This window comes from Pseudorca crassidens, chromosome 8 (assembly GCF_039906515.1).
Source record: "Pseudorca crassidens isolate mPseCra1 chromosome 8, mPseCra1.hap1, whole genome shotgun sequence".
Lineage (NCBI taxonomy): Eukaryota > Metazoa > Chordata > Mammalia > Artiodactyla > Delphinidae > Pseudorca > Pseudorca crassidens.
Genome location: NC_090303.1, coordinates 60,289,063 through 60,316,333, shown reverse-complemented (window position 1 = coordinate 60,316,333; position 27,271 = coordinate 60,289,063). Strand labels below are relative to the sequence as shown.

General features: G+C 41.1%; 1 protein-coding gene across 1 annotated transcript in view; it reads left to right on the top strand.

The window, feature by feature from the left end:
- Positions 1-259: 259 nt before the first annotated feature.
- Positions 260-27,271, top strand: part of CPVL (carboxypeptidase vitellogenic like) — a 75,044-nt gene continuing 48,032 nt past the window's right edge. Inside the window, exons 1-8 of the mRNA XM_067746605.1 lie at positions 260-376; positions 885-943; positions 2,355-2,434; positions 7,698-7,764; positions 19,966-20,088; positions 20,733-20,864; positions 24,027-24,125; positions 25,682-25,855. Of these exons, the coding sequence (XP_067602706.1) occupies positions 283-376; positions 885-943; positions 2,355-2,434; positions 7,698-7,764; positions 19,966-20,088; positions 20,733-20,864; positions 24,027-24,125; positions 25,682-25,855 (828 nt within the window). The 5' untranslated portion in view covers positions 260-282. The remainder of the gene's footprint in view (positions 377-884; positions 944-2,354; positions 2,435-7,697; positions 7,765-19,965; positions 20,089-20,732; positions 20,865-24,026; positions 24,126-25,681; positions 25,856-27,271) is intronic.

The following is a 27,271-nucleotide window of genomic DNA, read 5'->3' as shown; positions in this document are numbered from 1 at the left end:
GCTTTACAGTTCCAGATTATAAAAACATAACTTTCTGGCAACGTTTGTCCAAGAAGGAGGAGCCACCAGGGTGCGTGTCCTGGCTGGGCTGCTTTCTCCCTTAAAATTTGGGTGAAAGGTTCCAAGCTTTGTTCTGCCAGTCTCCTACTGACTCAAGCAATCCGGGCTTATGAAAACAGTTGGTATTTATTAGTATTTGGGTAAGCCCTTTTGCGTAGGACAAATGGGTGGAATTATATCCCTAGTTATTCACATGAACTGAACACTGTACGGTTCAGTCACATGAATGATCGGATATCTTGGAAGCAAGATACTGAGGGCTGGGGCTGGCATGAAGGAAGGAATGGAGAAGGAACCACACCCAGCTCTAACCCAGGTTTACCTCCATCTCATTTTTTTGGTGGGGAGGGGAGACTGTTTACTTTCCCTGGGTCAGAATGTGGAGGGTGAACCAGATTGTGACTCAGTATATTCACGTACACAATTCTGTTGAAGTTGTGGTTCTCTTCAGCATTGGATGGGAGGAAGCAGATTCTGGAGAATTGGACATTAAGGATGATTCACCCAACTGGGCAGATGGGTTTATTCCATCCCTGGTTGATGGGTGTTTCTGCATGAACCAGTTGCACGGGGTTTTGTTTCCAAAGTTCATCTTAGATGTAGAAACTCTTTGGTTCTGGGAAAAGTAAAGGAGAGGAGGGGAGAAGAAAAAGGTGCCGGTATCTGTTCCCTACTATGAGAGTATAATGCAACGTCAGAGGGACACCAAGGGTTCGCTCACCAGAAGAGGACAGGTAGGCATGTTGGGCTCCTAACCAGAGCTAGGCATTAGATGGGATGTTTTATTAATGACCCAGTCTAAAACCTCTTCTCTGCTTTGCTAGTGCGTGCCAGAGACTTTCCTTGGACCACTATATTTTCCATGCTCTACATTGATAATCCAGTGAGTATCCCCAGGCTCCTGTGAAATGGCAGTGTTGGTCCCTCTTGTCTTTTTTCTTTCATTAAGTACATTTAAGAAATAGAAAAAAATACAGATTTAATTTTTTTCTTTTTAAAATATAATTGTCTATTTAAAGAACACATTTGAAATTTAACTTTTCTAACATGTATCATTACATCCAAGTTTGGGAATTTTAGTTGCTGCCTTCTCTCCTTGCCTCATTTCTAATCTTATAAAATGTCCTGATCACTGAATTATACCATCCAAGATAAGGGGTTAGTTTCTTTCTCCTGATGATATGGGTTTCGCTATAGCATGGGTTATTATATAGTATGGGAAGTCCTAATCTTTCAAACTGAGTTCTAGATATAAAAAGTCAACACTGGCCCCCGTCACTTATCACAGTGAACAGAATGCCTCATCTCAGGGGGAGCAAAAGGTGGAATTCTCCTTGGGAAGTTCTTATGAAATTAAATCCTAGAAACTGCAGTATAGGAAAGTAACTTTAGGGTCAGCTTCTGCAGATTGGGAGTATCTTCTTTGTCCTCTAACTAATTCCTCTAACTTCTTTCATTTCCCAGTTGGTTCAAAGATAAAACAGAAAAATAGGGAGAAAAAAGTCCAACATTCTTGCCCTCCCCCATGTTTTGTCAACCATCCTTTTTCCTAGTCTATAATACCATATTTAAATAAAAGTTTAATTAAATGTCCTGTTCTCTTGGGTGTTTGGAGAAAAAACAAAAGCAAAAATATTTACAACTGGTGTGTGTGGAGGGGGTGCATTCCTTATGTATATTATTGACCCAAAATAAGTAGTAGCTTCTTCTATTGATTTACAGCTCAGTTGTCCATGAACTTCTAGGTATAAGGAAATATTAGTTTAAAGCTAATCTTTATTTTAAAGCCCCTTGTCTGCTGAAGGTGAAGGGGCTTAGTGGCCATATTTCCCATAAATAAAGAAATGGGAAAAAATAACTACACACACACACACAACTATCTTTTATCTCCAGCCTAAGTTCCTTCTTAGCAGGCAGAGCAGTGCACCCTCCAGGTTTCAGAGAGGAGACAACTTGGGGTCTTTTGATACTGTAGCAGGAGCCAGGAAAGGTGAATTTCTTGTTCTTAAAGCAACATCTGGCAGGGTCCTCGCTGCAGGATCAGCACAGCTCAGTCACTGACTTCAGGGCAGAGCTTTGCGCTGCTCTTTTGTTTGGGCTTGGAGGAGGGAAGGGGGACCTAGGTGACATGCAGCATCCTCCTGTGAGGACGGCTGAGTGCATGTGGGTGATGGCAAAAATCTGAGGTCAAAGTCATGGCCTTTGGAATAAGATTGATTTCCTTCCCAGGTGGTATCTCTCAGCAGGACATGTGTTTCTCTATGTTTATACCTGCTTATTTATTTCACCTTCAGGTGGGCACAGGCTTCAGTTTTACTGAACATCTCCAGGGATATGCAGTGGATGAGGACGATGTGGCACGAGACTTATACAGGTAAAAGGCCCTGACTCTTTCAGCCTTCTTCAGACCAAACGTTTTTCTATTTCAACAGGAAAATTCTTCCAGTAGTAGAAGTATTATTATTATTTATTTTTTTTTTTTTTGCGGTACGCGGGCCTCTCACTGTTGTGGCCTCTCCCGTTGCGGAGCACAGGCTCAGCGGCCATGGCTCACGGGCCCAGCCGCTCCGCAGCATGTGGGATCTTCCCGGACCGGGGCACGAACCCGTGTCCCTTGCATCGGCAGGCGGACTCTCAACCACTGAGCCACCAGGGAAGCCCTAGAAGTATTATTGATTGGTCTTCATAGTCCATTTCCTGAAGATCTTTTAAGAATACTTCTATGTGAGGTGTGTGCACGCACACGCACACGGCCTATTTTCCACTTTATTACATTATCATTGATAAGTATGAAAGTAGAGAAAGTAGCAAGAAGAACTGACATCTTAAGGCATAATTTTAATTTTGTAAACATAGCTTTTGAAAAACAATGGAAACAGAGCAGAATTGTTCAACCAAAGATGATTTTCCAACCTTTCACCTAGATGCCTAAGAGGTTTCTGCTTGCTTTCCAACATTATATTGAACTCCGCTCTTGCCAGGAAACAACATCTTGGATGTTTGTTTGTTTTCTTTCCCAGGATTCTTCCTTTTGTGGCCTTCACAAAATGCAGTTTTTTACTCTTGTGTTTCTCCTTCATGCCTTTTCCAGGCTGAAAGCTCAGCTTGTTAGCAAGTCTCTTTTCCCTTCATATTACAAAATTATTCTTTTACTAAAAAAGAAATTAAGAAAAATGTGACGTTGTAAGCCTGATCAAACAGTATACGTATAATGTCTTCCTTTCTTTTTCTTACATTCATTATAGCTATTTTTTAGTACTTGTTTTTAAAGTAAGTGACCTTTCTTATTCGGTCACATTTTTTTTTTCAGTCTGTAAATTATTACTAGAGACCAAGTCCTGGATTCTTTCAGATCACTAGGGCACCCCTTTACGCATTGTAATAATTTACTAAAAGAATCCTAGTGGCCAGGAAGAGTTAACTAGCTCCTTTACCCTGCCCCCCACTTTTACCAAACACTCATTCTGCTAATTACTTGGTGAGCAAACCCAACCAATCCCCAAAGTGAAAGTGAATCTAATAGGAGTCAGAGTTTTTTGATCTCTGACAAAAGCTTTCCGTTTTATTCTTCTTTCTCCCCAAGGCCAATGGCTGGGAGGGGTGGGAGTGGGGGAGAGGAAGGAAGAACTTCCGGCCTCTCTCCCAGAGATTTTTCTCTCTTCTCTGCTACCCCAGAAAATGATATGGTTGTTGTCTGTCTTGCACACTTTCATCTGCCACATGTCCCATTATTTTAACACTTGCATTCAGTTTCTAGGCGGGCTGGATAGGACGCACACGTCTGCTTCCAGATACAATGAATGGGTCCTGGGGGCAGATTAGCTAGATCCTGACAGGGGTCTCTTGCCTGCCCGCAGCTCAGGCACCTCCTTTTTCCCACCACAGACATAATCCTGCCGGCTGTCTTTTACAAGTTTACTCAAGCGTCATGTCTTTCTCATTTAGCACTGACTGTGAGCTCTCATTTTTCAGATTGGAAACCTACTTCTCCCCCATACCCTCCTCCTACTCCAACCCTCTTTTGCCTTAAATCCAAACAACCTCAGTTGTTTAACTAGCAAACACCCTGAGGGCGGAGGGTCTGTATTAAAGAAATGCATCAGACCCTCTAAGCCCGAGCCTTGCACCCTTGCCCTTCCTTTTCTGGCTCTCTTGCCCCTCCCCCAGAGATGGTCACAGCTTCCAGTTGACCCTCTGAGTGGATATTTACTGCTGACATGTGGTTCATCTCCTCTTGCAAGACATGTAAAGAGAACCTATTTCAAAGCATCCATTGTTTATAGCTGTTTTAGTTCTTTTTGCTTCAGGCTCTTAGAACTGGAAAGTAGTTAATCAAGAGTAGTGCAGAAAACTGATTTCAGCTGTTTCCTTTATGGTTTGCACTATTTGTTTCCCTTTGTGACTAGAGTCTTCTCTCCAGCTGTCCAGATGGGTGTTTGGAATAAGAAGGTCGCTTTGAAACCTATAAATTGTCTACTATTGGTTTAAAGAGTAGAACATTCTTTTTCTCCCTTTGAAAACCATCTTTCTTTTTTTCTGAAAATCCAATTCCTTTTCACTATTATTAGTGCACGGCTGTAAGGAGACTCCTAAAGACATTTGACATTCACATTTAGGCTGCTTTTCTTTGTGTTTGGAAGTGAAACTTTTTCACTAACAAGATGTTTAAATTTTTTTTTTTTCTATTTGGAATGTGTTTAGGACCACAATGCCTCTCTGGTTTAGAAAAATATATAAATTTCCTAAAGAATAATAAATTTTCTAACTGGAGTAGAGCAGCTGGTGCCACTCTCCCTCTACCACTTTTTTTTTTTTTTTTTTTGTGGTACGCGGGCCTCTCACTGTTGTGGCCTCTCCCGTTGCAGAGCACAGCCTCCGGACGCGCAGGCTCAGCAGCTGTGGCTCATGGGCCCAGCCACTCCACGGCATGTACCACTATTTTTTGATTGCCTACTATGTGCCCGACATGGTTCTTGGTGCTGCTGATACAGTAGTACGCAAGCTCCCCAGTCCCCACTCTCCCAGTGTGCCTGAAGTTGTCTTCTTAGCAGCCAGATGGAAATGCTGCTATTCGATTCCACGTATTGGTTTGCATGGGAGATAGTATGTATTGCTAAACAAAGCTTCATGGCAGTATGACCATGAAACAGTTTCATATATTTAATTAGAACAATACTGCGTGATGGGTGCAGGCAGAGATCATGGCCTGGCCATACTAGAAGTGGAATGAATGAATGCAGAGGACGGCTCCTGATCTGATGCAACAGAACGAAACCACCGAGATTCTTGTTGCTGTGCTGCTTTCAGCCTGTCAGCAACAAAAGCTATACCTTGTTTGGCTTTTGTTGGTACGGAGCTTCTGCTGAGATTATTTTAACCTCAGTTCTCCTGGATGTCTTGTATTTACTATGACCCTGACTCCACTAGAGCTGACCAAAGTCCAAGGTTGTCTTTGGATCTCTAATGCGTTATCATTTACGTCTATCTTCTCTGCCCTGAACCCATCTTCCCTTTTAAAAAAATTATCTGAGGAGTATTTTCTCCTACTCATTCACCCTTGCAATCTGTGTTTCATCCTATTGTCCTTTAATGTACCTTTCTGCCACCAGGTAGCCTTTGACTAAGATTTGACTCAAATTGACAAGGCCTTGGCACAATGCCAGCAAGGTCGTCAAATGGAAACACCTGGAAGAGGCATGCCTTGTGTGCCATGTGGCGCTTGTGCCTGAGTAAATGCATGGAGTGCACGGCACACACACGTGCATGTATTATGCCTTATGTATTTTGGCATTTCTACTTCTAAAATTTGCAATTTTATGTGAGCATTATTCTAGATATTATTTTGAAACAACCCTTCACCACATAATGGTATAGTCCTTGATGAAAACACAGTTCAATGAGCAAATGATCTATGTACGTGCAACTTACTAAATTTATCTATTTTATTCTTCGTTCCCATTTAAGAAAGACTTACGAAGGCCTTGCTATGATTAGCCAAATTTTTGTTCATATCCTACTGTGAAATTAAATCTCTGTGATAGCTTCCTCAAGTGGGACCTTGCCTTGGAAACTTCAGCTAGATAATCCTGCTTTTTCAGGCTGGAAGCAACCTAGGAGATTATCTCCTTCAGCTAAGATTGTCGGGTAAAATACAGAGTGCCCAGTTAAATTTGAATTTCAGATGAACAACGAATAATGTTTTAATCTATGTATGTCGCATGAAATATTTGGAACATATTAATACTGAAACATTATTTGTTGTTTATCTGAAACTCAAATTTAATTGTACATCTTTTGTTTTTATTTGCTAAATCTAGCAGCCCTGACAATCCTCCAACAAATTCTTTAAGGAAATAAGCTTTAAGCTGAAGCACAAGGCTTAGTTCAGATTTACTATATTAAAATGTCTATTGCCATTCCAACTAGCAGTCAGAGAGAAAGGCAAGCAGTTTTTAGCCTGAAGTTTGGAGAGGGAAGGCTGGAGAATAAACTCCTATTTTTATATCAGCTCTAAAGCTAGCTCATTGCCAGCACAAACATGGACGCTGTATAATGCAGCTTCCCAGATTTAGTTGCTACAAAGATTTTAGTTACTATAAATAATAAACAGAGAAATAAACTGAAACTCTACAGTAGAGTTTAATGGTGGGTTTTTATGAAGCCTTTGAAAATTAAGTATTTCCAGGATCACGGTGATTGTAATGACCCAGTTTTGCCTCTGGGTGACCCTTGAACTTTCTCTTTCTCCTGGTTTTGCAGGGCCTCCTTGCCTTTCATGTTCACTGGCTGGTTTACGGCTTTTAGTCCCTCAGCAGGAAACTGGAACAGAAACCCTGCCTAGCTTCTCAGGCATTGCAATCTGGGTCAAAACATTCATAAAGCTTCTGAGTTTCACAAGTTTTTGTTTCCTTTCTGAAAGATTTTGTTCAAGTAGAGAATGATTCAATAATCCACCCTTTTCTTGCTTATTATAAAATAATTTCTGGAGGCTGTTTAAATCTATTTCAGCTTGCCAAGGTGGCTTTTGGCATTCTTTCCTAAATGTGATTCTTTTGACCCTGGAGGCCACTGTGCATTTACTTCAATGTCTGTGACCATTTGGTGGTTTTCCCTTAGACTACAGTCATTTTACACCTTTTCTGTTCTTTGGTTATTAAAACACTGAAATGCTGGGAGCCCCGTTAGAATATAGAAATGTTCAGCTTCCCCACAGAGAGAGGTTGGTAAGCAACTAAGGTTCCCATTACCTCACCGCAACCCGAGATTAATGGGGTCATAAGGTTTGCAGAACTAACTCCACAAATTGCTAAGTAATAGGTGAAAGCCTGTAGCACTTTGCTCAAGGGTCCCCTCAACAGGTGGGTGATCCAAGTTGGTAACCCAGGGAATTGGAAACCTTCCCAGAGTGTTGATGTTCACTTGTCTCAACTTTGAGTATCACAAAGTAAGCCCACAAGTATTCTTCTAACCATCCACAGAGTATGGAGTGTTATGCACATGAGACGTTGAAAAAATGCCTACAGGAACTTATAGCATAATAGTATCTTAACTCAAATGTGAAGCCTATTGTCCAAGGGTGAAATTGTGTAGCATAGCATGATTCCGTGTGATTTTTATTGTTGTTCTTCTTTTTGCAGTGCACTTACTCAGTTTTTCCAGTTGTTCTCTGACTATAAAGACAATGACTTTTATGCCACTGGGGAGGTGAGTTGAAGTCATGTTTTCTTGCATGCTTCCAACATCTTCAGGACTGAAATATATTATGACACTTGTGGTTTATTCATTCAGTATATACACACACACACATCAATATTAATTCAGCCCATATAAAAAATTCTCCAATTATCCCGCAGATGTCCTCCATAGCATAGATTTAAAAATTCAGTGCCCAATAAAGATTCATATATCACAGTGGGTTGTCATGTCTCAGTACCATGTCTTTGTTGGTGTTGTTGTCAGTTGTGATGATGATTATCCAGAGTCTAGACAAGGTGCCTTGTAGAATGTCCCATTTCTGACTTTGTCTGACTCTTTTCCAATGCTTAGATTCACTGAAAACATTTGGCAAGAACACTACATAGTTGTTTACTTTCTGTTCAATCACATCAGAAGGCATATAACATCTTTGTTCCATTACTGGTCACTTAGTCAAGATGGTATCTGCCAGATCTCACCATTGAAAAGGTACCATTTTCCCTTTGAAATTAATAAATAATCTGAGACCATGTGAACATCTGTTTCCCCCAACACACACACCAAATATGTCACCAAGTAGTTTTAGCATCCACTGATGATTCCTGTCTGAATCAGTTAATATACTGGGGGTTATAAAATGGTGATTTTTCTGATCTATCTTCCTTTAGATATCATCTGGCATTCTTCTGTAGAGAACATCTTTCCTTCTTCCTCTTCTCTGATATGTACTTTAAAAATATCACTGGGGACTCATGGATTGTAAATTCTGTTTGCTGTGTTAAATTTTATTGATATCATTATTGTTTTTGATGCTTGTATTTTCCTATATTTGGTCAATGGGAACCCTTCAGGCTGGCTCCTGTGTCCTTTTGACACATTGTCCCCGTTTGTCCCCATTATCCTTTGAGCATTTCCTTGCTCTTTGGCACAAATTAGTTATAAGTTATAGGATTATCTTGTACTTTCCCTGCCCTAGCAGGGAATTAATTCTGGTTTTTTCCAGGGTGATTATGTTACAATTTAATGAACAGTTCATTTGCATATGTTGGTTTCAATCTTAAGGTTTGCTATTTTTCATCCTTTTAAATTTAAGGTTATTTTAAAAATGTATAGCAGCCAATATTTTGAGAACACAAAAATTCTTAGGTGCTAGGAGTACAGTTGTGAACAAAACAGAAAAATTCCCTGCATTCGTACATTCCAGAGGTGAAAGCAGTGATAATGAAAGAAATAAATATGTACCAGATGGTCAGGCAGCGATATGTCTGAAAAAGATGTCATGAAAAAGATAAGCAGGGTGAGGGCTGGAGAGTGATGGAAGTGTTATTTTGGATAAGATTGTCAGAGAAAGTCTCTTCGGTAAGGAGACAATTGAGCAGATTCCTGAGTGACGTAGTGGAGTGGTCTCTGCAATATCTGTGAGAAGAGCTTTCCTGGAAGAAGGAACAGCAAATGCAAAGACTCTGAGGTAGGGACGGGCTTGGTGCACTCAAGGAGAAGCATTGAGCCACTGTAGAAGGAGCTTAGATGGGAGAGGCAGGCTGATCGTGTAGGGCCCTGTTGCTCATGGCAGAGTGGTTAGACTTTATTCTAAGTGTAATGGGAAACCATTGAAGGGTTCAGTGTTCCCTGAAACAGTATTGAGAATCAAATTCAATTCAGTTCAACACACATATATTGAGTATGTACTATGTCTGAGGCTTTGGACAAGTATTAGAAAGTCAATGATTCAGACATTAACTCTACTGTAAATCTGAGTCTAACCATACAGAATGAAGAGTACAGTTGGAGAAGTAGCTGTAAAGACAAATAGTGTAAGGTGAGCAAATAGCTACCTCTCAATATGGGATCCTCAGGAAAAGTCAAACAGAGGAGACAGCAATTAAATTGGATTTTGAAGGATAAATATGGGTGTATTAGTCACGGCTCTTTTGCTTGCAAGTGACAGAAACCCTATTCAAAGTGTCTTAAGTAAAACAGGGGATTGAATTGTTGGCATCAGGTGTGGCTGGATCTGGTTGCTCAAACCTTATCAGGATCTTGTCTCACGTTCTCTCCATCTATTCACTTGGCTTTGCACTTCACTGATTTCATTCTCAGATAAGTTCTTTTCACCTGTGCCCTTGACTCTCCAACCCACTCCAGGGCTCTAGGTATAGCCTATCAGCTCAACTTCTCTTTCCCAATAATTCCACCATATACCTGAATCTCATTATCCATTTGAATCCCATGGCCATTCTAGAACTAATAACTGGAGTCAGGGGGATGGAGGAAGTGACACTCCTGTCATTTTGGTAGCAACCCTGGAAAACACCCGGTTCTCCACCACCAACAGAAGAGTGATCTGCTTAGTGTGTAATTCCTCGTCTTGCAAATAATGTGACAATGTTGTTAACCATCATGTTGAACTTTCGGCAAAGCTACCAAATACCAAATGAAAAATTTGACTTGTCTATCTCATGTCTGCCTGGTGGTTTCATGCATGTAGTTTCTGAATGTGTGTGGCAAAGGACAATTTTCTTTTTATATTCTCTGCTGCCAGGATGAATACTTTTAAGGAAACCTGTGCCTTCCAAGTGATGAAGGAAGATGGGAATGAGGGCAGGCAGAGCCTGGGATGGAGATGCACTTGCCAGGCAGCAGCATCTTCATGAGAACTACACAAGATACATTAAATCTGGGGGCACATCTTTTTCTAAAAGGTAGAGCACTAAATAATGCCTTGATGGTTTATTATTGGCAAAATGCTGTGTTTCTCTAGTCTGCTTTGTCCCACCTGGTCTTTCTGTTTTAAGGCTAGAAGGCAGAATGGAGAAGTGGAAGGAATTTTGGATTAATAATCAGGACACCTGAGGTTCATTGCTGGCTTTGCCTCTCTCTGGATGATTCCAGACAAGTTCTGTGACCTCTCTGGGCCTCTGCTTTTCATCTTACAATGAGAAGGGTTGGTTTTTAAATTAGATCACTTCCGGGGATATTTTACTTTACTGGATACTCAACTGTAGTTACCTAGACGTACTCTTAAAGCATCTGTATACAATTGCAGTTTTAACATAATACCAACCCACCCTCCCTGTGTCCGCCACCATAAAAAATGTTGTAATAGATTTTTCAAGAAAAGGAAATCTTTTCTCTTGTGAACTCTTAATTTCCTGAACAAATAATGCCGCTAGATTTGTAGAATTGTTCTTGGAAAACAAATGCATAAACTCAGAAATGGTTTTCTGCTTTTGATTGCAAAGGTACTAGACCTAAATATCCTCCACATTTGTGTGCTATGAATGAGGGTAGCCTGGTGCTCAAAGGGGCTGGAACAGCTGTTCAGCGCCCTAACTTTGGTGTAAGGGAGTCTGCAAGTAATAACAGTACCTACGCATGGGGTTGTTTTGAGCATTTAATTAGATAATCCTCCTCAAATATTTAGCAGAGTGACTGGCTGTGGTGAGTACCCAGCATATGATGACTATTATTACCATTCATGTTGAAAAGCTGGATTAAAATGTTATGGCTCCAAAGCATATGGCCTAATGCATGTAAACAGGGGCTGAGATGTTTACAAGGCTCTGCTCACTTGTTCTTGGGGTATGGCATTGTCTCCCCTCTTATTTTGAAATCATCTTTAAAAGAAATTGTTTGCTCCATCAGAAAATGATGGTGGAGCTTAGAGGTTTTGGATGGTAGCAAAATGTGTGGGGACCGATCCAGGCCCTTCGCCCCTGCCGTGTGGACCACGCGAGGCCACAGCAAGGCATAGTGCAGACCTGCAGTTGGGGCAGCGGAGAAGGAAGAACTGCTTTGTCTCCTTCCCTTCTCTCCATTTCTGCCCAGAATACCAACTGGAATTAATTTTCTCTAAAGAGAGACAAATGTGTCTATAAATCACCCTCCTCAAGGCATGAAAAAAATGTACTTCAAAAAGAGGAACAAGCTGCATTTCATTCATATCATTAACTTTCTTCCTAAGTGTCATCCTTCCCGAGCCAGTAACTATTAGTGAGATTGCTCTTTTTCTTGAGGTACAGACACTCTTTAGGATCCACTCAAGTGTATGTGGGCCCAGCTAAAACTTAAAGCACAACAGCCCTGGCGCTGGAAGGCAGGGAGGTGACGGTAGGGAGGGGTCTGCCCACTGGCCTCTGAGCCTGTGGCTTTCTGTCCACTCATGGGAAAGATTTAGCGTGTAGAGGCGTTTGTGCCAATGGGTGGGAGCGCTTCCAAACTGGCAGGGCATGTGGTTAAAACTGGGCATCTCCCGATCAGCAGGAAAGGCCTACTTTCCTTAGAAGCAGTTTTGCAACCGTGATTAATTCGAAGGCTGAATCTGAGGCAAAACGTTGAAGCTATTTAAAAATTAGTGAGCTTAATAGGATACTTTATCTTCATCTGCATGAGTGAAGTCCTGCCGGGCTCACAGAGTCTGATTTCTTTATTGAAATCGTCACGGTCCTGGGTTCTGGTGCAGGCTCCCAGGAGGTGAGAGCCAGGTTTGTTTCATTTGTTTCATGCAATACCAGGCACAGTGTTGAATGGATGTTATAGAGTGGCTTCACACAAGGCATTTGCCAGATCAAATAAAAATATCAATGAGATTTCTCTTTGGCTGTTTTACATCTCTTTTCATGGCTCTTCTCTCCCTGTACTGCACCCCAGGCCCTGGGAACCTCCTTTCTACTCCCTTATTTTCCAGGGTCATCCAGTGCCCTGCCTGCCACCCAAGGCCTTCCTTTCCTTGGCTGTGCTGTGCTCAGGTCCTATTTCTCCCATGCTTCTTCCATCCCCATCATGATTTTACTGTTTCTCTCCCCCATTCTGACTTGTTACCAGCTCACTATCCATTAGAGAGAATCTGATCAATTAAATGTACTTCCAACATACTCGTCCTTGAATAGAGGACAGAGCCTAAGCCATAGAAAGATACTTGTAATAGGGGAACTTCACGCACTGACATACCTGTGAAGGGGTGGGAAGGGAGAACTACCCTAACTATAGGCCTATAATTGTTTTATGTAGGCCATGCCTTTATCTTATTAGTCCAGGCTTATGATCATTAAATTTGGTGATTAGAAGGATGCCTTCAAACGTATCTAGTCCCCTTGTTTTATTTGTAGATCTTATTTGAGCATGTTTATTGAGAGTGGATCATATGACAGGCATGACGCTAAGCAGTGTTTCGTGCATTACCTTGTTTAATCGTCACAGCTGCCTTATGAAGCGGGCACTGTTATTGTCATCCCCATTTTACAATTGAGATGACTGAGGCTTAGAGAGGTCATGTAGGCTTTACAAGCTCACCCAGCCAAGATTGGAACCTAAGCAGCCAGACTCCATCACCCAAAGACTGTAGTCACAGGATGGGCTAAGGATGGTAACCCGCTTCGTGAAGATGCTCTCTGGAGCCTGGCTTCTCAAAACTGCACTGTTTTCAAGACTTGCCTTTTCCCACAGAATAGATCCACTGTCTGTACAAGGGAGTCGGACATCCCTTACATATTTTGTACAGAATCTCTAAGGGTTACTAACCTTATACAAACAGAAAAGAAGTTCTCTAGCTTCTTGGATATTTCTGTCTTTTGATCATCAAGTTTTATGGAGTAAATGGAAGTTTCAAGTGATATAAAGGCTTGAAGTCCTTGACATGTAATTCTTTCTCCAAGCTTGGAACTTGCTGAATATGACTAGATGACATTTGAGCTGGTTTAACTCTTGAGCTCATGACAGATGTCTATTTTCAGTTATGTTCCTCTGACTTGCCAATATTTTCTTTTAGAATTGAAAACGGATTTGTGACTATTTAATGAATTTAATATTAGAAAAGTCAAGGTTTATGCTGCAACCTGGAGAACTGAACAGGGGCATATGGAAATGTTTGCAAAATTGGGCCTCGGGCTTTTGGATAGCGTATCTAAGTCAAATCAACACATATTTGCTGATTCTCTGGTTACGTGGAAAAGACTATGAGTTAATCAGACGTCAATATAAGCTTTGTCTGAAGTGAGCTACTATGCTAGACCAAGTGGCATGGCGACACAAATAGTACCCAATTGGATGAGATGTCTAGGCTGGGGACCAGAAATGCTAAATTATATCTATTACGCAGCTTCAACCTTCTGAGTTCTATCTGTAGTGAGCAAGTGAAGGACTCAGTTTGTTGACTGTGGCCCAGTATATTCACACTCTTTATTTAAAAGTCAAATTAACTGTAATCTCTAAACAAAAGGGTTTATTCATCTGTTCAAGTCACCTGGCTTCAAGCTGGGTATGAATTTCTCCAAAACTGGCACTGAAGTTAGAGTTGGGGGGAGGCAAGGTACATCCTTTTCACGTATGTTTGTCACTGATGGAATTAATTTTTAAAGAAGCATCATCTCAAAACGAAATAAGAACATATTTGAAAGGCCGTACATACTTTTGCATAAATTTATGTGTATTCCTGTAGATTCTACATTTCTTTTTAAGCTCATAGTCAAGAGAAATAGATGTTTAGATAAAGTCATATTCTCGTTAGAAGCCTTTTTTTTTTTTAAATCACAGCAGTGTGGTCTTGAAATTAGATGACACATGGTCTAGCAATGTCTAAGAAGTTGTAGAGATTACCACAATACCAAAGCTCTAGTTTTCTCCATTCATTAATTTTCTGAACTGGCCGTGGTAAGGCCACACCTCTTCTCTCCTCAGAAGCAATAATGGTGCCAAGTGAAGTAAGATTCTACCAAGGCTAGATGAAGTCAGGGTCACCCTAGCTTAATCCTGTCCTCTTAGCTGCTGTGTCCTGTGTGACTCCGTTAAACTTAGGCTTTTCACCAAGTTTTGTAGTTTTCAATGTGTGTATAAAATTCTCTTCAAAGCATATCCCCCTATTCACTCTGGCCACCCCTGTACATGGGGCTGGTTCCACCATAGTCTGTGTTTGGGGACAGCTAGAGGACATGACACCGATGTGACTCTCTCCAGAAGGGCAGCCCACCTGGTTTCCTCCCGGAAGACATGGAAGAGTTCTCACCAGCCCCGAAGTGAACTCTTCAGAGACATTCATTCTAGCTGGAGTGGCTGGGGGTTTGGGGGCAGAGCAGGGAAACGGGCATAGAATGACCCTGACCATCCTTGACATGCCATTGCCTAGGATGACAACTCCCTTTTTCCACTTCCAGGCAGAGGTGAGGGCCAATGAATAGTGACACTTGGTAACCAGGTTCAAAGGCCATTGCTCATTATCACTGATAAAGGTTCTGCGAGTTTTACCATAAAAGGTATATTTAGAAGCAAGTCAGAGAGTGAATGTAGCTGCATCTACTTTTTTTTTTTTTTAAACTAAACTTCAATAAGAAATGCAGACGACTAAGAGTAGCTTAAACAATAGTAACTGCTAACATATGTGATATTTCTGTAAGAGGACATTGTTTCCATTATAATATTATTCTCTGACACGGTTTTGTTTCTTCTGGAGGAGCTGATTGAAGCTTGATTTTCGATATGGATTTTTTGACTCCCTTAAAAGTAATCGGGTGGCAGGGGTACAGTAAGTCGGCTGTGAATGTTGTTGAAACATGTAAGAAGGGAGAGATTCAGATGGAATACACAATTACAAGTTTCTTTAAGTCCAGTTTCATTTTGCTTTTACACATCTGGATAATTAACCAAGTATTACATTCTCTCTAGACTATTTTTACAAGTACAATATGCTCCTAACGTGATTTCCATTAGGCTGTTCCAAACATCATGTAAGAACACAGAAAGATTGCAAACCAAGATTCAAAAACACTATTCAACTCTGATGTTGAGACCTTCTTTCTCTCATGGGGGAAATAAAAGTTTGAGAGCTGAATTCTGAGATCCTTCTGATGTCAGAGGAAAACTGGAGGTTGACTGCTTCTTTAAGCTCCAAATACAAGCACATACAAACATACCCTAATGGCTCTGGCCCTTCTTGTCAGAGGTGAGCTCAAAATACGGTCACCGTGGGGCAAAGGAGCCATACAAGAATAGTGTTGGAAATTGCAGCTTCTTTAAATATTGGAAAGGAATAATTACTAAGGGCAAACTAAAATCCTGACGTGTTGATTGCTAATCTAGTTTGAATTATTATGTTAGTAATAATTATGTTAGTATAATAATAAAATATATTTGTCTGACTGAGTTCCTCATTTGAAGGTCACTGCTGAATTCTAAAATTGTATGTGTTCAAACAGTTTCTGGACACACTTTTCCTCTTTCCTTTTATAATTGCTTTGATGCTGTTCAGAGCTTGTTTGAGGCCAGTGTCTGATCTGAGGGTAGAAAGTTAGCGTTAATTCACAGACTTCAGGAACTTCGTTGGCCAGCTGCTGACCACATTGGTGAACCCCAGCCAGAGATCAGAGAAACCACAGGGCTGATAGTTGTGGTTGTCATTGCTTTAGTTGTTGTTATGGGCAGAACTCAGAACAAAAGAAACAAGAGTTCATAAAATTACAGGATCACAATTATAAGTCCTAAGGGCCATATAGTCCATTTCTGATCCATCAGACAACCACACCTAACTTCTCCCCCCAGAGTCTGACATTCTATTCTATTTAAAACATATCCGGAAAAGGGAAAACTGGGTAAAATCAAACATACTTGATTTATTGTCTGGTTGTCTTTTAAAGTGCTTGTGGTGGTCAGAGAATCATTAAATCGAGAAACAAATGGTTCAGGAAGAATAAACAAATCTGATCTTGAAGAAAAAAGAAATGTGTCTCAACAAGGAGAGTGAAAATAATTGAAATTTCATTGTAATGTTTCGGTGTCTGTTTTCCATAAAATAATCCTATAATTGTCTACTGTGTGACAGCGTGAGTCGCTCAACCAGTGGAATGATTAATGAAAACGGCAGTGAAGGATTTGTCACACTGACACAGGGCAAGGACGTGTGTGATAGTCATTAGAAAGCCAAAACCAAGGTAAACATCATCACTGTTAGGTTAGTAGATGTAGACTGAACATTGAGGAATCTGTTTTGAATGTGGTTATAGAACTACCCATCTCACTGTCTCATTTTCCTAAATGGTTCACTTAGCAAGTGTGCAGTGGATAAATCCAAGGGTGGGTCCCAGGTTGGGGGACCAGAGATCCATAGTCTGTCCAGGACCCTTGACTGAAATGTGATTTGATATGAGAAATGGGAAGCGTGGAGGCAGCCAAGCCCGGACAGAATTCCAGGTGGGCATGTGAAACACACAGACCTTTGTTTTCATCATTTTAAAATATAGGAAGATAATGTTAACTTTACATTGGCTCGAATTAAAGTAGGTGAAATAATCTGTTGATGGTGGATGCTCAGATTGAGTGGGTGTTCCTTTTTAATCTCCTGCCTGAATCCCGGATACATATGATGGTCGCAAGGGGAAAGGTGCCGTAAAAATGTGACTGTTTTAGCCCAAGTTTGTCATCACTACCTATAAAGTACATACCCTTCTATCTCTGAAAAAGTCAAGGGAGGTGTTTTGTTGCTAGGTCTTATAACAAGACACGTTGAGTGCTAGCATCACTGGAAGGTGTACTTTTTTAGCATTTGTACTGATTTCCAGTAGAGAAAACATGTTTAGAAATAATGTCAGATTAGTCATTCATTTATCAGCTATGTTTTTATGTACCTACTATGTGCTGGCTGTTGTACACATTGTGGAAATAATAAGCCATGAAATGGTAGACTCTGCCTTATCACATTTGAGTCAAGTTTTCCATAATGTATTTTTAAAAGATATTGTGATCTTTACGAGTTTTGTGCTTTATTCATTTTTGTGTCTACTCAAGTATCTGTTATGATACCTTTGACAGAAGAGTTGCCCAATAAACCATCATTGAATGAAGATTATATAATACATCTGTACCAGTGAAATGATTAGTCAAGAGAATTTGCTTTTTTGGTCAATTTACAGAAATTTTACTTGATAAATGTTCACGTACTGTCCCTAAAAGGAGAATATAGCAAAGTTATACAGCAAAGCAAATTTCAGACATGGAAGCTAAAAAGTAGTCATGAGGGCTTCCCTGGTGGCGCAGTGGTTGGGAGTCCGCCTGCCGATGCAGGGGACACGGGTTTGTTCCCCGGTCCGGGAGGATCCCACATGCCGTGGAGCGGCTGGGCCTGTGAGCCATGGCTGCTGAGCCTGCGCGTCCGCAACGGGGGAGGCCACAGCACTGAGAGGCCCGCGTACCGCAAAAAATAAAAAATAAAAAGTAGTCATGAGTATGAATGGATAAGCTGCTTTGATTTAATACTTGGCCGAAATAATTATTATTTCACAAGAGGAGTGCATCAGTGAAGGGATCTTGTGTGAGTTATGTCAATTAAGTTCTTCCATCATAGTTTGGAAGGGGTTTAGGATTTGGAGTAGGTCAGACCAGGTTTAATTCTGACTCTATCACTTAACCTCTCTGAGCCCCAGTGTCCTTACGTTGAAATGGGAATAATGATAACTGCAGCATATGATTATGGCATGGAAAAAATGAGAGCTCTCCAGAATTCCCAGTCTTTGAACTTCAGGGCCCTGGAGAGCCTTGGACATATTGTAAAAGTTCTGCAGATCCATATGTACCCACATGATGTATCTAGTCTATCTAGAATATATGTGCATTGCTGTTTTTCAAATGCATGTAGGCTAATTCAAGATTCATTCATTGAGCAGTTGTTTATTGAGCAATAACAAACAGCATCAGGTACAGGGGATACACTAATAAACAAAACAGACAGATATCCCTGTGTCTGTGGATCTTCTATTCTAGTGTGGGTAGGGGAATAACAATACACAAGGTAAAAAGTAAAAGTTTGTTGGAGAGTGATAAAGATTAAGACGAAAGAGGAGAGAAGGGGAATATAAAATATCAAAAAAGGGGTGTTAAAATTTTTGATAGGGTGGCCATGGAGGGCAACCCTCAGAAAGCCTCACTGAAGGAAGTGAGGGAGTTAACCGTATGGATATCTGGGGAAGAACATTCCAGGGACAGAAAGAGCTAATGCAAGGGGAGGAACAGTACAGATCACAATTATGATTTGGTCTGAGAGAGGCTGGAGAGGAATGAGCAAGAGGATAGTAGGGGGTAATGTGAGTGAAGTGACCAGATCATGTCAGCCCTTATGCCCCAGAAAAAGCACTTCACTTTTTCTTTGAGAGAGATGGGAAGTCATTAGAGGATTTGAGCAGAGGAGTGGCATGATCTAATTTAACAGACCACTGTCTTGAAATTAGACTGGATGACGGTAAGAGCAAAAACAGAGGCCCATTGAGGAGGCTGCTGCAAGAATCCAGGCGAGAGATGACGGTACCTGGAGCAAGGTGACAAAGGGGGTGTGTGCAAAGACACTGGATTCCGGATGTGTTTTGATAGAATAGGTAGAGTTGATGAGATTCACTGATGGACTTTTCACGAGGTGTGAGTCAAAGAGATAAACGGTGGCACCAGGATTTTGGGCCTGAGCAGTTAGAACAGAGTTTACATTCATGGAAATGGAGGCTGCAAGAAGGGCTTGGGGATTGGAGCTTCGTTTTGAACATAGGAAGTTTAATATTAGACATACAAGTGGAGATGTCAGGAAGGCAACTTTTTAACGGAAGAAACACAGAACTATTTTTAAATATTACTGAACCAATAGTGGCTCTTGTCAGCATAATCTAAAAGCAGTATTATCATGTTTGTGTCAGCAAACTATTTTGAAATTGAAAAAGAGCCTTGTATTGGAAAAGGTTGGAAACAGAGGTAAGTTCAAGTGACCATTTTAGTGGCCAATAAATATTATTTATCCTTTTCCTCTTCCTTTAATCCATGTTGATTTCAAATTTTGGCATCATTGTACAGATTTTGAAATCTTAATTTTGGCCTTGGGATTTTTTTTTTTTTAAATAAAGCTTGCAATGGAACTTTCTGGTAAGGAAAACCCTAAGGGTGGCAGAATTCTGTTCACTGGTGTCCATGTTCTTTCTTTTGGAAGGAAATTAGAATGTTCACTTAGGACACGTTCACTTATTATTTTTTTGCCCTCCTAACCTGTGACCTGCATGTCACTCCATGCTATTTGGGATGACGAAGGAAGGGACAGAGCTCCATGCTATTGCCAAATTTGCAATGCGAGGTTAAGAAATACATGTGTCTTGTGAAAATACTGACTGTTTTATTGTGATTTTAATTTGCATAAACACCTCATTTTAGTAGCATTGATTTGTGATGGTTCATTTTAACGTCTACCCTTCTCAGTCTTACGCGGGGAAATACGTGCCAGCCATCGCCCACTACATCCACATGCTTAACCCCGTGATGACCATGAAGATTAACCTGAAGGGAATTGCTCTTGGAGACGCATATTCTGATCCCGAGTCAGTAGGTGACTCTTTTTTCCTTTCCATTTTGTTCCTTAAGGAGAGTAAATACCCTTTAATCAGATGGACGCTCCTCTTACCCTACAGACCTAACTTCGTCAAGGGAAATACTGTTGCTCAGTTGACTTTCTAATGATTTAAATCTTCTAATTTTTACCAAATGTTTTACAGTGTCAACTTACTATATGTCAGCCTACGTTGGCTGTGAGTGCAAGTGTCAGTGTGTGTATGTACAAGTGTGTGTACCTGTGCTTGGTGTGTTTGTGTGTATTTTGTGTACATGTGTGTTGTATGAGTGTGTGGTTATGTGGTGTGTGTGTATGTTTTGTGTATATGTGTTTGTATGGTGTATTTGTGTGTTATACACAAATTGTGTGTGTGGTGTGTGTGTGTTTGTGTACGTGTGTGTGTATGTGTGTGTCGTGTGTATGTCTTATGTATGTGTGTTTGTGTGGTGTATTTTGTGTTGTGTATGCATTGTGTGTGTTGTACGTCTATGTTTGTGCGGGGTGTGTGTGTATATGTGTGTGTGTTGTCCTGCTCCGCTAATTGAGAAGTTACAAAGGGTTATTTCACAAGCAGATGGGCTTCCCTCACATCCCTCTCTCTCCATGCAGCGTCTGTGTTTGCTTCTTTTCTCCTCAGATCATACAGGGCTATGCACCATTCCTGTTCCAAATTGGCTTGTTGGATGAGAAGCAGAGAAACTACTTCCAGAAGCAGTGCGATCAGTGCGTGAAATACATCCAGGAGGAGAAGTGGTCTCAGGCCTTTGAAGTGAGTTCTGTGGCCTGCGCTGCCCTGGCGCAATGAGCACCATCTGAGAAGGTCCCGGAAGCACTGCGGTGCCTGGCCTGGCTCTTTGTTGTTAGCAAAGGTGTTTCCTTGGTGCCGTCCCGAGATCAGGAGGCGAGACAGTGGGCTCGTAAGGAAGAAAAGAGCCATCTGGGTTTCTTTGAATTTACTTTGACCATATTTTAAACCTGAGATCACCTCGGGGTGTTTATCTAACTGTGTCTTTCATTAACTGTTTAGATTTCTTGCAATGCTGTGTAGGCCCTCAAGGCATCCCTACCATAAAGAAATCAGAAGAAAGGCAACCTGGAAAGTGGATGCATATGCTTCCACATGTGCTCTAAACCCTTCAGAGGGTAATATCCACACACAGTGCTCCAGCTGGGGAAGTGGCCACAGTGTAACAAATGTCACATGTTCCTGTGTGTCAGGAACAAAGAGTATAAAGGGTGGTCGCTTGAAACTTTTACAGAGAGCCATTGGCATTTGTAAATATCGCCACATCGCTCTCCTAAAATTAAATTTGAGGACCAAGTAACATAGTTATATTCTTCAACCTTTATTTTTTTTTTTTTTGGTTGTTTAAAATGTAAGACTATACTAAGTATTAGGATGCAGGAGGGTCTTGTTTGTTGCTCATTTGGTTTTTGGCCAGTGCAGACAAAGATCATGTGTAAGCAATCTTCCTTGGGGGGTTTTGTCACCTTTGCCATAGAGCCTGTGTGTTTGACACATTAGTAAATGAGGTGAGGACTGAATTTTGAGACCTTTAATCTTGTTACTGGGAACACAGCCTGTCACAGTTTACCTAACAGCATTGTTATTATTAAGGCCGAGGCCTGGTATTAATAGTCTTTTAGGCGCTGTAGGTAAGCTGGTTCAGATCAAAACAGGAGACATACAAACTTACGGAGAAGGGTGGGGTAACAAAGTTGTGCTCCATTTTACAAATAGGGTGCCAGGGCAGTGACTGCCCTTGTTGTGAGTTCTGACGGCAGCAAGCTGTGTAAATAGGAGAACTCAGGAAGTCCCGAGCCACTCCGCAGCACCCTGGCGGGCTCCCCTTTCTGTGCCGGGACACTTGATGCGGCTGCAGAGCGTGGATTCAGAATTTCTTGTGCAATTGTGAATGTGAAGGAAAGAAGAAGGATCTTATCAGGGACATGTTGGGTCATTCTTCAACTTGCAATCACAGTATTTTCAAGACCGGTTTTAGGCTGTCTGCTGTGGTAGGCAGAAAGGGTAAAAAGGACTAAGCGTTTAGAATTTAGAATTAGTATGAGATTTTACATTGCATGAGACCCATCTGCAAGCGAGACATTTGATGTGTTTCTGAAGAAGCATATGTCAAGAGCAAACGTAAACAGTGTCAAGAGCAAGAATATTTGATAGACTCAAAGGGATAAAGAAAGCAGAAAGATGTCTGTGGTGCGTGATCCAGCAGCCTAAGCATCCACAGGATTAGTGAAACTGTTGAAAAGTTCAGATATTGTGTGTATTCAGAGATAACGACAAGATGACCCATGAGGTCTCTCCCAAACCAGATTCATCAAAAACTAGAGAAAGCCCCCACCCCTCCCCCCACAAAAAAACTCTTGAAGGTATGCAACGTCTCTGTGACCACTGGTCCAAAATCTTGTGTGATAAATGAAAAGACTTTTGCTTTTTCACAGGAAATAGATGAAATGATACTTAGGAAAGTAATCAAGTGGTGGTAAAATGTGTTTCACGTTATGCAATACAAGACTCCAAGAAATCCTGAAACCCAAGAGAATACAAATGTCAAAATCTCAAGCCTAAATAATAAAGCCTTTTTGATGTTCTGATCCCTTAAAATGATTTAGTTAATAAAAGAGCGGTAAGTCGGAGCTGAAAGGATCAGCTTCTCTCCCGACACACACCCCTGGCGTTCGCCTTCTCATTCTCTGAATATTTTGGCTCCTGCCTCAGTGTCACTTTCCAGCATTACTCTTGTCATCATTTCTGGTGACTGAAGTCTCCACATGGATGATCTTTTTAATGCTTGGTCCCTCAGTTTCTTAGTCTCCTCTCATTTAGTGATCTTGTTCTCTTTACCTTAGCTGCTTATTCCCATTACCCCCTGCAAAAAAGCCAGCAATCACTCCACAATCTCAGATTCAACAGATTCAAACGTCTTCCCCCAGCTGCCACCTCCCTTCCTCCCAGCTCACTTCTCTGAATTACAGTCCTGCAACCCCATTGTCTTTCAGTCCATGGATCCTACTACCTCTTCATGGTCCCCTACCCCTGCAGGTCTTAATTTCTCTAATTACCCAACATAAACCCAAGCTCAGTCATTACATACATTCCCCACATACGGCCCCCCTTTGCACCTCCTCCAACTCCTTTGGCCAAACCACAGTCCTGGCTAGATGCCCCTCTCTACCACTCCATGCCTGCCTTTGTGCAGCTCAACATGACCTGAGAAAAGCACACAAGTATGCTGACTGCTCTCACCTTCAGCTGATGACCAGGTTTTCAATGTCAGCAGTCCAAAGATAACTTCCACCAGTTCCAAGCGCCTGGGTGTATGTCCATATCCTCTGCCCTGTCTCCTCGTACATGGGTGAGTGGTCAATGATCATGTTATGGTAACCCTTCCCCACAAGACTCACTCCCGCAGTCGGGGCCTTTGGGCTCACTGTTTCCTCTACTTGGAAAGTTCTTTTCCTAGATGTCTTCCGGGCTTGCTTCCTTCCTTCCAACAGGTCTTTACTCAAATGCCACCTTCTAAGTGAGACCCGTTTCCTCCTCTCTGCAGTGTCCCCCACACCCACCACCCAGGCACACACACCCCACAGGCACCCGTGGCACTTCCTGTACCCTTCTCCTTGTTAGTTTTCTCCTTAGCCCTTATCATTCTCTAATACACTGCATATTTTACCTGTGAATGCTTGTTTATCGTACCCTCTAGAATATAAGCTCTATGAGGGAGCATTTTCGGCCTGCCTTGTTCACTGCTGTTTCCCCAATGCCTTGGACAGTGTCTATAGCACAGAGAAGATGTGTGGGAAGTGGTTGTTGAATGAAACAGTTATTGAATAAATGAAATGACAAATGCCTGTATATTTTTACCCACCCTGATGTTTTCCTCCTTCCTTTCTCCCCTCTCTCCCAACCTAGTTACTGGATAAGCTGCTAGATGGTGAGTTAATAAGCGAGCCTTCCTACTTCCAGAATGTTACAGGATGTTCTAATTACTACAACCTTTTACAGTGCACGGTAATGACAACAATTTTAAAAAACATAATAGTGTTTACTTAAAACTTTTGGCAAAACCAAACTTCCTCCAATTTAAGAAATAGGAGAGCTGACTTTACACTAGACAAACATGTCCAAACTCTATTGCATTATTTGGTATACTAATCTATAGGATTTTTTACCCTGCCAGTGTTGTATACATTATAATCTGACCATTGAGAGTGCGTGATATTCCAGATAACTCAAAAAAAGTCTCCGATTAACACAGTTTCCCCCACTAGAGCTTGTTATACAGAAGTTCTTTTGTGAAGGAGACAGGCCAGGATTGCAGTTATGGGTATCAGGTTCCAGAGCTCCAATCCTGTAGTGAGTTTCTTGAAAATGCCCACATTATTTGTTCTGTACTTAAGACAGCTTGGATAATCCAAACTGCCAAAGCCTTTATGAAAATATTTGCTTTGTCTTACTTTTAACATAAGATGTTTCATGCATTCAGTACGGCCCTCACTTCAAGCCCTCTGGAATATTTCTCAAAGTATTCAAATAGTTTCTTTCATAAAAGTGGGCCAAAATTTGATGCCTTTTGGGTAGAATTAATCAAATAAGATAGAGGGAGCCAGACTGGGGATTTGGATTTGTATAACCATGTCTAGTGGATATGACAATACATTCTGTTTTTAAAATTGCCTTACTTATTAACTATTTTGTAAATAAAATATAAAGCTAATTTCAATGGAATTTGCCAACCCTGTGGTTTTGGATTTAGATTCTACCAAGAGAAAAACATACGCTAGGCAAGAAAGAAGCAAAATTTGTGATTAATTTTTTTTCTTTACAAAGAGAATGTATTCACAGTTAGCAAAAAATATTGATGATTCACAAAATTGTTGATTTCAAACTCTTTTTTTTATCCTTTTGTAACTTTTTAAAAACAGCATTTACTCCTTTTTTTTTTCTTTTAGCGTAATGAATCTTACAGAGACTTTTATGCAGTATTTTTAAAAAATAAGGCTCATGGACAACTTCTCTTTTGTCTTATGTCCTTCATAAGGTATCATCTGTTCTTACACTTGATATATTTTCCTCCTTAAATTATGGTCAGCTGATTATTTTGTGTGTGTGGTTTTAATAAACGGCAGAACATGAAAAAGAAATCCTCAGGTTTTAATCCACCTCATCACCTCCCTGGCCCCTTGTGGTCCATTTCACCTTCTTTTCCGAGAGCCTCCAACAAGGAGCAAATTGATTTTGATAATCTCGCCTCTTCATTTTTCCTATTTTTGCCTTGAATGGGGTTTTTAATTGGAGTTACAGATCACAAAAGTTTTGTTGTTACAAAAAGGAAAAATCCAGCATTTGCAAATTGGATACTGGCTCCAAGAGTATCAGGTCATCCAGATTTGCTTGGTAAAATTGAATTTCCCCAACCCTCCAAGTTAAAATATTCAGGGTAGAGACCAGTTAATAGTGGTGTCACATCTTGTTCATTGTGATATATCTTAGGAGAAATTTGAAGCTTTCCCCAGAGTACTGTTCCCACCACCCACTCGGTTTCCCTAATATTTTTCTGATGCCAGGAACCTGAGGACCAAAGTTACTACAGGAAATTTTTGTCCCTCCCACAAGTGAGACAAGCCATCCACGTGGGAAATCAGGCTTTTAGTGATGGATCCAAAGTTGAAAAGTACTTGCGAGAAGATACAGTAAAGTCAGTGAAACCATGGTTAACTGAAATCATGAATAATTATAAGGTAAGAGACTTAACTTTAGTTACTGTCTATTTTAGGAACTTTTCAGATCACCCAAAGCAGAAGTGACCTTCTTTTATTCTTAATTTGACTCCTGCCTTTTTTTACTTTTATGATATCTTACAAATGTAAGTAACAACTGCTGCATTGTTTGATTTCTTTGAATTAAAAATTTTATTTTTTTCCTTCTAATTAAATCACTTTCCCCCGAAAGTTCCTAAAAATGAAATTCTCTTTGGCACATGACACCTCTCATCATTTCTTGAAAATAGACAGAGAGCAGAGCCGAGAAGATGACTGACCTTGTGTAAGCCAATTTTCCCTTATTGTTTGCTTTATTATGTTAATCCCAATGAAGTCAGGGATAAATGAAATCAACTGGTTATTCCAAAAATGCTTTTTGCTTGATAATTGCATTCATTCACGTTGCTCAATCACAGTTTCTTCAGGGCCGCTTTAAGGCAAACGTTGTGCTAGTCTGTCAGGTTGAAGCATTGAATGAGACAATGTCCCTGTTTCGAGGCATGTAAAGTCAATCACTGTGTTATCTGACTGAGATGTTCTGCCTGATTTGCTGCTGGTGGTACCAGAGGTTCAAGCAAAGGAACTGTGGACCCTCGAATTCTCACTGTGAGGGAAGGACACCATGAGCAGGTGACAGGGAGACAGTCATCCTGTGCATTTCTTTCCCCTTTATTTCTCTTCTTACCTCCTCCTCTGATCCTCCAGGACTGTTAGCATATGTCCTAGGCATGGTCTGGGGGTAGCTCAACAGGATAAGTGTGTTATGATAGAGAAGATCACCACCAGAGGTGATCCACTTTCTCTCTGTTTCCTGGCAGAGGCAAGAGTAATGTTTGGAATGAACAAAAAACAGGGCAACCAGCACATGAATCAGACAAAAGGCAACCTCTCCTCAAGATACTTTATTTCTATCTGTCCAAAAATTGTCCTAATATACTGCTTTTATTTGAACCAGACTCTTTACTGCCATTTTCTGACATAAGGAAAACACATTTCAGCAATGTCTAAGTTAGGAATAGTGTATCTTGGGATTGTTCAGTGCACAACCTTCAGTACTACCCAGGGAGCCCTTGACCTAATACACCCTTACTAGATTGTGTTTTAGAATATGCCCGACCTAGAAGACCTATTTTCTGATCCTGCCTCTAGTACACAGAGTTTGAATCCTAGACATACAATTTTTTTTTTTTTTTTTTGCGGTACACGGGCCTCTCACTGTTGTGGCCTCTCCCCTTGCGGAGCACAGGCTATGGACACGCAGGCTCAGCGGCCATGGCTCACGGGCCTAGCTGCTCTGCGGCATGTGGGATCTTCCCGGACCGGGACACGAACCCACGTCCCCTGCATTGGCAGGTGGACTCTCAACCACTGCGCCACCAGGGAAGCCCTAGACAT